General features: G+C 42.3%; 1 protein-coding gene across 1 annotated transcript in view; it reads right to left on the bottom strand.

The window, feature by feature from the left end:
* MTHFD2L (methylenetetrahydrofolate dehydrogenase (NADP+ dependent) 2 like) overlaps positions 1-13,367 on the bottom strand; it is a 37,531-nt gene that overhangs the window by 2,968 nt on the left and 21,196 nt on the right. The window contains exons 6-7 of the mRNA XM_050895963.1: positions 12,049-12,141; positions 5,409-5,534 (exon numbers count right to left, since the gene is read on the bottom strand). Coding sequence (XP_050751920.1) covers positions 5,409-5,534; positions 12,049-12,141 — 219 coding nt within the window. The remainder of the gene's footprint in view (positions 1-5,408; positions 5,535-12,048; positions 12,142-13,367) is intronic.

Raw genomic sequence — 13,367 nt, 5'->3', positions numbered from 1 at the left:
ACTGTCGGTTCCTTCAGAAGGTCTTGTTTCTGCTTCTCAGCAATAGTCTAACTTTGTCCCTAGCTTTAACTCTGCTTTCTCGAGAGGCACGCTGTTCTCCCAGGCATTTCCCTGCCAACCTGGAAAATGTTGGCATGCAAATTAAGTGCCTATGGGGGAGGAGCTGCTATTTTGCAGCTTCTGTAGAACCTTAAAATCTTCCTTTGATTCTTCAGAAGAAATGAAATGCAGATTGTTTCCTTGAAAAACAGGATCCACTGCTTTGGAAACAGCCCTTCATTCCTAGGTTCCTTTAAAGCTAAGGACATCAGACACCTAATAGGGTTAATCACACAAACCAAGGGCAAGTCTCAACCTGAAGGCAGTTCTGTGTCTTGTGCATCTGCATTAAGTGATGCACAGTAATTCCTGCCTAAGCACTGTTTCCACACAGCTTTATTAGTCCCTGTAAAGCTGCTCTGGATCACTGCATCCCTGCAGCACTGCATAAGTGCAAATCACGTGCTCAGCAATCACAGTAGATAGCCCATACTCTGCTCTACATGTTCTGGGATTCTTCTTACTGCACGCTGTGGGATACCAACCAGCAAGCATCTACCCCATTTCTCAAAGTTCCTTCTTTTTGATGTTATCGCTGTTTCTCTTACCGCAGCTATTTCAACAGCAACATAAAGGGAAACGAAGGAAATACGGCCCAGTACTGTAATTCTAATAGCGCATGTATCTTTCCTCCTCCAGTACCTCTAAAAGCCAAGCAACAGAGGCATCTTGGGCAGAAAATCCAGTGTAAAATTATGCACAACCGCTTCTTTGCATTCAGCTAATCAGCACAGACAGGTGGATGGGATATCGCTGTAGCCTTGGGAGAATAAGCAGTGGCAGCAGGAATGCGAGATATCAAAGATTACTTACTTAGACCCCTGCACGACATACTCCCCTTCGGGGGAGCACCTAGACTTGGTCATCCAGCAGCTTACCACCACCAGTTAGCAACCAGTCAGTCTGGCCTTCTGGCGGTCACAGCCTAATGCTAACATTCTTATTTATTTCTCGCACTAGTGGAGCATAACAACAGGTAATGCTTCCCCTGAATTTTGCAGGGCAGTAATATGGTGACAAGATTACGCAGACTGGACTTTTATTAATTGCAAAATGAACGGCCGGTCTTCAAAATCAACTGAGAAATTATCTAACAAAAGCTATAGCAAAAGCAGCTGGAACATCCACATTCTATTTTCACGACCACTGTTTGGAAAAGCTGCACAGAGAGGTAATTTGGAAAGGATTCAATAATCTGAAGAGAAGCCTACGGCCTGGAAGGTAACACAACGAACACAAAGCGGCAGCAAATAACCGTCAGAAGGGACTGCTGTCACAAAGCCTGGGTTTCCCAGCGAACTGTAGCTAAGATACAACTGCAGGACCACCATTTCCCTTAAGAAATTGGATTCGAAGATTATCTAGGTAAATCTCTTAAACTACATGAACAAGTTTCAAAAAACTTGTCAACCTGCCCGATTATTTTGTAGTCATTAGTCCTGTAGCTGATGAGGACAGGACGCGTTTCCCTGGTTTTCACTCAGCTGATTCTTTCTGGTACGCTCGGTCTATCCAGAAGCAATGTCTGAATCTGGTCCATTCTCCACCTTAATAGTACTCAACATACAATTTCCCCGGTTTCCCTGCATTCATTATGTACAATTATCCCTCATTCAAAGGAAATTCATAATATACGCCCATCACCCTTCACCGTATCGATCATTTGTTGAAGCACTTTTTTCTGCTATTCAGTACTGGGAACCCCTCCCTGCTCTTGGTGGCACCCGTTTCCCAGAATCTCTTTTACATTGCCTAGGCTGTGCAAAACAGACGAGTCGGGAGAACAATTCTCACTGTAAACCCCTCCACTGATATCACAACTACATCACCTATGAAGGTCTTACATAAAGGATTTCTTTTCTGTATAGGTATCCAATAAAGACTCAAAAACCAGCACTACCGTCTGCTAGCCAAAGGTATGGCAGGAATCATAAAGAAATATAAGCAGCATTTAAAGCAAATCCCACTCGAGTTCTGCACACTTTGGTTTCATGGGCATTTCCAGCTGCAATTTCAAAGGTTCGCTACTACACTGGCGTCTTACTACCCTGCTCTACCAGTCGCTCCTGGAAATGGTGCTCCACCCAAAAAAGCCATTCCAGTTAAATGCTCTGTGTAAGGTGTTGCTTTATTTCATGTTCCTGGTCCTTGTAGCCCTCCTCCCCCTTAGCATTATTGCTGTGGCAACAAAAGGCCTATAAAACAGGGCCAAGTACACCCACACATGCATTACCCTGTTCATAGAAACATGTCTCCCTTTCTGTGACTGAAACTTGCTGCCCCAAAGTAACTAAAATGGCGCTGGCAGTCATCTACGGATGCCACCGCTCCTCCTCCTCCCTGTCACTTCACCCTCCCTCTTGTGGCTCCCAGAAGCTACAAAACCCCTCCTCCCTGCACCATCTATTTTGGCAAATTCTTAACATAAATAAGGGTACACTGAATGTGCGGTGCTGGTTATATATGGACAGATGCACATGCAGTTTAAGATATCCTAGCAATATCAGGCTAGGCACCTCAGCGCTTTGCAGGTGACCTCCACACGCACAGTGTTTTACTGTCTTGTTCTTTTAGATACCTTAGAACTGCACGGTAAACTATGCTGGACCAAAAAAAAAAAAATCCCTTTTTTGATGTGGACACAGTTTGGAGCGTCAAAATAAAGAGGACATATGGGAATGGGAGAAATCACAAATATTGTTTAAAGACATTCCGTAACACAGCTGGGATTTTTGCCCAAAATAAACGGTTAAGCCTGACAAGCTCAGAGGTACCCCGATGCCATCGCTACCAAGCCAACCATTACAGCAGCTGTAATAGTGATAGGCACAAGTCTGATACTGTTAAATTTTTCTAAGTAAACTGAACAATCTTGTTGCTCCTCCTCATCTACTGGCGTTTAAAGGACAGCCGAAGCGTGCTCCTCGGCTCGAGAGCGTGTACAGACGTACACCAGCTTATGCCAGCGGTCAGTCCTCGGCCCGCTGTGGGAAGTGCTGTCAAGGGCAAGGTCTCTGGCTGGGGGCGACTGCATGCCACTCTGTTGCCTACAGCAGAAGCGGACATGACTCAAACAAATGCAGACTTCCGAACAGATTTCAAAACTTCAAAACTCTTTTTTCGAGCAGCTATCAAACCCTCTTGGCCTGTCGCAGGAATTTTTTCCTCCAGGCATTTCTTACATTGAATTTAATAATGAACAACATTAAAAAAAAAAACCCAACAACCAACAGTGAAATGGCATCCTTTTGTTGTTCAAGAGATAAACTTTAGTGTCTAAGCTACCCTCTAGAGATTAGAGGGTGGCATCCAAGTATTGCTACGATATGACAACTGAATCAAAACAGTTTCCACCCATCTAGTAAACTTAATTTCCACTACGGGAGATTTTCAGTCAGATGACCTGGTGCCGTAAGCCATTTCCATCTATTTCTTATAAATCACACTTAACCTCTCATTGCCCAGTTAAATCTCGGCTCTCCCCACGGCCACATTTTTCTACTTGAAGCAGCAGATGATGAGACAATACGTATTGGTGGGCTACATGATGTTAAACAGGTGCTGTACGTCATGCCAGCCATTTATGTACCTGGCCTTTACTTGCAAAAATCATTTTCACTTAGGCTTAAATATAAATTCAGTCGAGTGATCAAACGGAGGACAAGGATAAAATGATTTGCTACATGAATACACTAGCTCGTTCCATTTCCTAACTGCCACATCAAATACTTGGCAAGGATGATCTACTTTTTAGTATTTAGAACTGTATACACTGGGATGGGTTTTTTTGTTGTTAGAGATTTAGTGAAACTTTCACCGATACCAATGAACCAACAACAATTTCCCTTTGGCAATGCACAGTGAAATGCTACTTGCAACTGTAGTGGCATAATCCCAGTTGAAGTTCCTCCCTCTTTTTTGGATCTTCCCTCCCCCCAGGTAAAATCCTGAGAACAACCCGCAGCAGACATGACGAGACATATACAGTGCATTGCTGAAACTCTGAATCACGGCCTTGCCATTGAATCTACACCTATATTACATTGAGAATGTCTCGCATTTAAAGAAAAACAAACAAAAAGGATACAATTTCATGTTTCTCAAAGTTATAGCTTTTTTCCCCTCCCATACCTGCTAAAGCAAACAATAAATCCTGAAAATTGTGTGTACTTTAGTTCAGTTCTGAAAACAGAAAATAGAACCTTTTACTTGTGATAGTACAAGCAGGATAACAAAAAAAAAAAATTGCAAGTTGCACTGTAAAGGTATTTTTCTACTGGAGCTCTGTTGTACACATACAGTTATATATTTCCAAATGCATGCCGAGACAATCGCTTAGCTACACTCGTGCGGGTAATTTCATTGACTTCAACAGAGAGGTATCATATATGATGACTAAAAGAAGCAGGAACTAAGGGAGTGACGTAATTACAAATACATACAGCTGGCTAGAAACATTTTGAATATAATTAAGCTTTGAGACATTATGCCAGCCAAGATGTTAATAACCGTGAAAAAAAACCTGTGGGTGATTTTCCTACTTATCAAAATAAGGAACTGTTGAGAACCATTAATAATGTGGGTAAATGCTGTCTAAGCTTCCCACACTCAACTCTGCCAATAAGCTTTAATTTTCAACTGCAACAATCCTGCTATTCCAGTCTAGAGCTCCTCCAGAGCAGAGATATTTAATCAAGTTACATTGTGAACTTGCTCTGCAACACATTAAACAAAAAGATCAATATGTAACACCAATTTTTATCTGTTAGGCTTGCCTGGACCAAGATTTTCAACAGATTAAGATGAACCCACATTAAACCTTAGCATAAAGGATACTTCTAAAGCACGAGTTAACATCTTCACATACGAGCGCAGAGAAAAGAGGCTTGAGAAGCTGTGGTATCACAGTATTTGCTATGAACAGTGGGAGACCCTCTACTTGTGAAAGAACAGAAACCGTTTATTATTGCTTACTCTTTAAACACCTCACAGACTAACAAAGGATTAAAGAAATCTGGAGACAAGCATCTTCTGCCACCACACCGCCATAAGAGCTCATCTGCATCTCTTAAAGGTTGCTGGTACATGTAATTAAAAGTAACACTTCCGCTCTGAAATAACATACCATTTCTTCAGAGTAGATAGACGAACATACAGTTTGTTTTCTTATTTAAGTAAATAAGTTAGAAAAAATTCCTGCAAGTGTCACCTCATTCGAGACACTGGCTATTCCAAGTATTTATCATGAATGAATCCCACAAACTTCAAGATATTTATCCAACAGGTTGTATAAAGAGTGTTTCACTGACCTTCGAAGTCCACATCCCCAACTAATTTGGTCTTTCCTGTAAGAGGATCGTGGATATGGTTGATGCCTACATCAATCACAGCTGCACCTTTTTTGACCATATCAGTTGTAATCAACTTTGGGATACCTGGAATCATCAAGATATATTTGATTAACGTGGCCAGGTAGTCTTAGGTCATCAGTTTCAAATTATATCAAGAGGTGTGCATGCACGTGTGTGTATGCACAAAAAAAGATAATTCTTTCACTTGAATTTTTCTTGCTACATCACACACAGGAAACAATTATTCCTCAGTTTCACAGAGTCTGTAATTATGAGAAGAGAAGGGATATTTGTTCATTTTGACTAAATATTTTCAGCTAAACCTGCGGTCGGCAAACATAGTCAACATGACCTCAATGAAGGAAGTACTCGCTGGTTTGCGGCAGTAAGTCCCTTTCATAGCATTTCCAAAGAAAGCTGGACGATAAAGATGCACTGCGAGCCACAAGAAACGGCTGGTATTGTCAGAGATTTGCTGATTCAGGAGTGTTGTCAACTGCTAAAGCAAGCCGTGTACGTTACCCCCACAGCATTTTCTTTAATCTTCACTTTTTTAACCTCTGTATTGGATTTATGTTACTCTTGACTTCTCTGATTTCTTGTATGCTTTACTTGTTAGCTGCGTGTTTCAAGCAGCTACTTAAATAATGAACAGGAAATACATGAAGTACCACTGCTACAAAAAAACCGCTAGCGTGGTGAGAGAATCCGATCTATACTGCCATCTTATTTTTGATTCCTGTCATTTATAAGCAACAGGTAGACAACAATAAAAAAATAAAATGGCCAGCTCAGATTTACCCGTAATAAAGAGCATCAGCTCAATCTGTAGGAGCGAAGCAACTGCCTTACAAGTAAAACTTTCTCCATCTGATCTTCTCATAAGCAAGCAAGAAAAACGTACTGGATGGAAAACCAGTTGGGTAATTGTACCCAGGTAAGAGGCTCCAACGGTGCCTTATGAAAACGAAAGCGCGTGCGGAGGGACTACCAGAAGGGCCAGCTGTTTGTTTATAGTGTCACTAGCGCGATGGTAGAGAACACTTATTATTTAGTAGCGGCACAGGGTGCAGATGACACAAAGCTGGAAAGAGCTTTAAACACATTAGCTTAGATTTCAAGTGCCACTGGAAAAAAGGAGCAAAGCATCAAAAATCATTTGACATTCAACAGGGAGGAAGGAAAGACGCCCCATTTACGTACAAATAATTACCCCTCACAAAGGCAAGACAGCAAACAACTGGTTAGGCAGTAATTTTTCAGAAAAAGAATATGGGATTAGATCAACTGAACACAAACAGACACCATCATGCTAGTGCAAGACACACACAGAAGCCCTAACCTCTTCAGCATATGGCATCAGCTGGGATACTATATCCTCCCTGTGGGTGCTAGACTTCTCTAATCTGTCTGTTCACATCTCTATAAAACACCAAGCACAATGAGGATTATGAGGAAACTTTGCAAAGAATTAACCTTCTAGATCTCATGACAGCCTTCAAGGATATTAAAAACCTTTGACACAAGAAGACGAACTACGCTTTTCTTCCACGTCCATGATCAATGTGACACAAAATAATAGACTTAAGTTTGTTTCCCTTGCTGCACTGCTCAGAACTTTTTAACCAGAAGAACAGAGGAACATTGAAGCAAATGGTCCAAGGAGAGAATAAGGAGGTCTCTATCACTGGAGATCTGAAAAAGCAGATTGAACTAATATGTACAAAATACCACTTTTGGTGCACTCGTACGGACTAGATGGGCTTTCAAAAACCGTTCTCGCCCCGCTTTTCTACCATTTCCACATAGATATAGCAAAGGGGAACCGCAAAGACCTCCTACATTCAAACGTTACCGATGCGCGGAAGACACGCCCTGTCTCTTGTACTCCTTAGATCATGAAGCCATTGACACTCGGCAAACGCATTTACCAAAATTTGTTCAAGGGTGGAGGATGGCAGCCTGAGACTGAATCTGGGACAGCTGAGGCTTTTCTGTGTTAGCTGCTACCACTACTACAGAAAAGAGGAAAAAAAACCAAACCACAAACCAAAAGTTGCGCAGTGGGATTCGTTTTGGTTCAAGAAACACACTCGACTAATAAGCGATTTTAACTGTGGTACTGGTAACCCCAGTGCACGACACCGACCTTTCACAGGGGAGCTTGTCCAAAACACCACGTCCTGCTACTTACAGCAAATTGGGAGACCTCCCTGCTTGACTAAAGAGGGCCTAGCCTCAGCACTGCACACCTCCATCATCTCTCAGAGGGCCACCTCTGTGTAGCGTCCCAGCGTACGATATTTTTGCTATTAAGAAATTCCAGCTAAAACAGAGTGCTGCAACAAGCCGCCTCAGCTCTTTCATATGCACTATATTTCTTCAGCACATTTCAAATGTAAAGCACCTCGATATTCATCACGAAGATGTTCAACAGTCAGGACCCAGAAACCCTAAAAGGTCACTTCAAGTTCCAGATAAAGAGCTGAGTCAATGGCTATGTGTTTCCAGTCAGCACGGGTGAGCTATCTCTATACATAGCAAGAGACACCAGAACAGTTATTTAGGTATTGAAACAACTTAAGCACAAAAATGACAACTGAATTACACACAGAACGTGACCTGGGTCCTACCAAAGGGGGTGGGAAAACATCATTTTCCAAGGCAGTAGTCCTGGACAGTAGACGTCTTCCACTTTGTAAAGATCACTGCTGCACGGGATTTCAAACTGCAGGCACCACCACACATTTACTTTGAGGAGATAAATCTCATCTAGCTTCCCCAATGTACTGAAGCTAGAGGTAAGACTTCTACGGCATGCCAACAGCTCCACTTGATGCACAGAAAAGACCTCCCTTTCAAGAACAGGAGTTCAGTAGGATCCCTTTTTGCAGAAGGCAATTTTAAGTACAGAAAGGCTACCTTAGAACAAATGTACTAGCGCTGCTTTACAAACAGCAGCATCTTGTGTGACCAGACATCCAAAGTTTACGCCTGGACAGTCACAATGAAGCGTCTCCTGGAATGTTAAGGCAAAGCACTATCTGAGACCAAAGTCACTGCATGCTATCGGGGAGCCAAGAATATCAAGTCCTTACACATCATCTGCAGTAGCCTATCATGCCTTAATTTCAACAGTGGCAATCTTTTCTCTGTATTCACTTTAAATGACCTCCTAAATTTCTTTCCTACCATGCAACCTCCAACTTTGAGTGACGGGAAATTCCAACTTCAAAATTACAATTCACCTTGCTTCTTGAGCAAGTCCGTCAGTTCTATGTTCTGCGAGTAATGTTCATCCTAGTAATAGAGTATCGCCAAAGGGGGAGTCTCAGCTGCCCTCTCCCCACCAAAGCAGCTTTCTCTCAGGTGGAGAGAAGAAAAAAAAGGAAAACAAAGCAAATCCACATGGCTTGAGACCGTAGTTTTATCAGAGGCAAGCCCTGGTATACGAGGGTTTTAGCTTCATTTAAAGTGCTGGAACACAGCCAGTTCGTCATTTAGATACAGGCAATACAAGAACCTTCTTTGCTCTCCGTTTCTCACTCCCCCATAGGACACCAGCTTGAAACTCTGCTTCTAATGTTGAGCAAGCCAAGACCTCAAATTCTTTCCTATGCCATTTGATAACATCTGGCTGCGTCTACTTCATCACGCTCTTAAGCAATCAATTGCAAGCCAGCTGGTAACTGGATAATGCCTCAGCCTTATGGGGGTACATGATCTGTGTGCGATAGGGATGCAAGCATATTAATGGAAGATGCACAGTTACACCCTTTGTAAAATGGATTGATAATAGGCCAAATACTTAATAGCAACAAATGAACCATCCCCCAAACCAAATGAGCAGACCTATTTACTTAAGCCTACTTTACATACCACGTAGGAAGAGATAAGCATTAGAGCAGCTATTCCTAAAATGCACCGACTGAAGAATGTGGGAAAAATCTTTCATTGGTGATTTTTGTAGAAAATGATGACTTGCGTTTTAAACAAAAGAGAAACAAAGCCCTACCTAATCCCAGCTTAGGTACAAGGACTGTAAAATAGCCAACTCCCGAGAACGCTAACCAGCCACTATCTGAATACAAGGGTCTGACAAATCAGCAGTTCCTATACAAGAGGACCACAGATCACATCCCGAGCGACAGCGCAACTAGTCCCAGGATAATTTGATCTGGCATTTGGCACCCCCCTTCCTTCTCCTCTTTACCCCCTCTCCAAACCTAGCAGGCAGATGAGTCTTCTCTCTCAAGCAGACTGGAAAGCCGAGACAGCAGAAGCAGCAGGCTGACTAGTCAAAGACCGCCTACTGCCTCCATCACCACCCTGGAAGTAGTGTGGTGGCTATACAAGCACCACAGGTAAAGGTGCACTTATTCTTCTACTACGGGTCTGGGCCGATAGCAAAAAGAACAGACTCCGTGGGATGTCTGTATAAGCAGGGATAGCGGGCAAAGATAGGAAAGGCTACGGTGGGATGAGAAGTGCCGGGTGTGCTTCAGAGGAAACCTTATGCTTCGGCTAGAAATGCAAAAGCTGCGTGCTATTGAAAGAGTTTAGGAAGCTGCACCTGGAAGCAGAGGCACAGATTTTAAGGAGAGGTAGGCTGGACAAGAGCAGCTTTGTTCGAACTTCTGATGCAAGCAGTTGGGAGGGAACGAGAGGGAAGGAATAAACTGCATGGATAGTTACAACCAAAGCAAGCAGGAAAACAGGGGTCCCAAGGCTGGGGGCAAATGGGACACAAAATAAGAAGATGGGTATTCTGAAACTCAAGAGTAAAAACAGGAGCGCCCGATTTGAAGCGTTACAGAAGCCACGAATGCAAGTAAACAGAAAACTCCTCAGAGATAGAGTACCACATCAGAATGAACAGACTCACTGCAACAAGTCACCAAACGGGGAGCCAGAACGCAGATGGCTCTTCTAAAAGTATTACATGGGAAGAGAATGAGAATAGGAATCTCGCTCTTATATGCGGACACGCACAAAAAGCTGTTTACCATTTGCACATCTTGCACAGTGGCCTATGACAGCAGCTGCTTCTGCCTGGCAGCGTAGAAGTCACCTTTTTTCTATCACTCACACAACAGGTCACACACTTCCAGGGAATGCGTGATCCCAAAGGTACAATGCGCACGGTCCTCAAGTAACAAGAGGAACCTTGGAGGGAATTCCACCTTTCTTAAGTGTAATCCTCCCCAGAGCATCCACTGGGGCAGGGCTGCATACTATTTGCACAATCTAGCCCTAGGTTTTTTCGTCATTCCAAGTATATCTCATGTTGTGTAATGAGCGTCGTACCATGCTCCTGTTACAAATGACACGAAGAAAATAATGTTAAGAACAAACACGGCTGACTTGCTACTGAACCATTTAACTACAAGCATAACTGATGACAAACTATGTTCAGCATAAAAATCAGAAGTGATGATTAAATTGGAAGCTGTGAGTTTGGATGAAAAGTTACTAGTTTATGTCCAATTAGCACACACATTATTGTCTTTCATTCACGGTGCGTGAATTCTGGTCAGGCCCACAGCTGAGTAATCGCATGCGGACAACTGAGCCGTTTCTTGTTCCTGACCCGGCATGAGAAAGAGATAGCGCAGTTAAGCCCTGAAGCAAATGACATCTCACTTCAACAGGAAGTGATGAGCTTTAGACAGGTACCTATCTGTCTTCACCTAGAAAATACATAAGCAAGACTTTGGTCTTGAGGATGATGAAGAGGGAGGAAGGGAGGAGAAAAGAGAAAAGACGCAATCCTCTTGTAGCCCTCCAAAATGGTATGAGAGAAGGAGGATATCCTGAGCTGTGAGAGGACACAGAATTTTACCAAGGTTTTTAGTACGTTGGATTGTTTGGGTTTTTTTTTAAATTAATTTATATTTCTATTTGTAATACCCTTAAACAAAAATCAAAAGCTGCTCACAAGCAGAGTTCTGCTTGTTTCTTTGAAAGAGCAAGTATTTCACTCTATGTGGCTTTAAGAATATAGACACTGATCTTTCAGACCCCTTCCTCTAGGCAATTACCATTCTCTTCCTCTTTACATGATAATTGTAAAAGAAAAAAAATAAACTAAAGATTCAGCCGTTAATAACATATGTTACAAAAACTACCAGTTCATTTGGCAAGGTTGCCCTTAATTCTAACAGCAAGGGAATGATACCATTGTTTTATGAATGCAGCCTCCAGCTGATTTATAGAAACCCTCCTGTCAAAATTTAAATGACTCATGATTTTTGCACTGCACCAAGAATGTTTTAATTTACATAATTATACCTGTATAAACTATGCACTGACTGGTTCCCAATCTTGAGTTCACTCTAAAGTCTCCCTAAGGGAAAGGTGTCACATGTGACGAGAAACAGCTTATGAGTCTGCAAATGTGAAGGACAAGAACAAAGAGCCAAATCGCTTGCCCTTCTTACAATAAGAAATCCTACTTACTGCAACACCCTCAGCAAGCACGAGCACCAATTATTTGGTGAAACGTGAAATAGCTAGTAGTGCCACCAACACGGACACCAAAGTCTACTTTTTAGGTTTTAAACGTTGTGATTGGAGTATTAACAAAAACTAGTCTTACCTGCAGCTACAATTACAATGTCAGCGAGTTGTGTATGGATCTTGAGCTGCTCTTTTGGTGTGTTTCTGTGAGTAATGGTCACTGTAGCATCACCTGAAATATAAGAGATTATCAATTAATTGTCACAAATAAAATGCCTGTATAGCATTTACTTTCATGTGCAAATGACTTACTTTGGTACATTAACAACAGTACAGACGAACATCAGATTTGTCTTCGATGCATCATTTATTTCAGCACAGGCAGAACGCTCACAACACTTGCTGTTCACACATATGAAAAAACGTTTATTCTTAAAAATTCTCATAGGATGAATTCATTTATACTCTGTGGACAAAGTTATTCCTTCATCAGCTTCGTTATGTTTGGTGGAATTACACAGAGCAAACCCGCCATGGAATCCAGCATCTACCCTATTAGACACAACTCGTATAGCGTGCCATAAGACCCAGTTGTTTGTCACAAACTAAAGCTTCAAGTACGAGCTCACCACGTTCAGATCTCTGTCCTCAACCGTGTTTTTCATTCGTCCGTCCTGAAGCTCCCTAGATGCTTCCCTTGACATTCTGTTATATAGACAGGAAGGAAGACCACAGTCTTTCCCTGTACCTGTGACCTAACTTCATAATAGCGTTTCCCTCGAGTCAAAGTTTAGTCTTTGGCCCGTGCTTTGGACAGATTTTGAGCGCTCAAAGAATAATTTGTAATTCAAGTTCAGTGAAGGGGCACTATTTCTTACTGATATTCCCTCTCTCAAGAATTAACGCGGCTGATAATCTGGCCAATAACAGGAGATGACAACTGAGGTTCTTCTGTTTGTAGGGCCTGATTGCGTAGGGAATGAGTCTAGTAGCTATGACAACAAGGACACTCCTGGGCCAAGGGTCTTTGCTTCGAAACTCTGCCGACCAATAACTGCATGTGAGGGTCAGACACCAAAATCCCCCTCTTGACTGGAACGCTACTGGATTTCATCAAGGAGAGGCATTCTTGAACATACATGCGGAACACAATCAACAGCAGCGTCAATATTTACAAAATTCCAACTGGATGGATCTGAGAGGGTTTATCACCATAACCACTTAAGGAATCAACACATCCAACGCATGTATTTTTTCACACACTCAAAGCGTTCCACATCATCATTTTACGTAGCTCAAGCGCAACAACAGGAATGGAAAAGACTGGACAAAAAGGCGCTCAGATTTTTGCAGGTGTCCTACCATCTCTTTTATCTCCCGATAAAACAAAAACAGCTGAACCCTTACTTCACACCAGAGTAGGAAGTGTTTGAAGTTATCACAAATAGAAGCACACAT

This window comes from Gymnogyps californianus, chromosome 4 (genome assembly GCF_018139145.2).
Source record: "Gymnogyps californianus isolate 813 chromosome 4, ASM1813914v2, whole genome shotgun sequence".
Taxonomy (NCBI): domain Eukaryota; kingdom Metazoa; phylum Chordata; class Aves; order Accipitriformes; family Cathartidae; genus Gymnogyps; species Gymnogyps californianus.
This window is presented reverse-complemented; position numbering and strand designations above follow the sequence as displayed.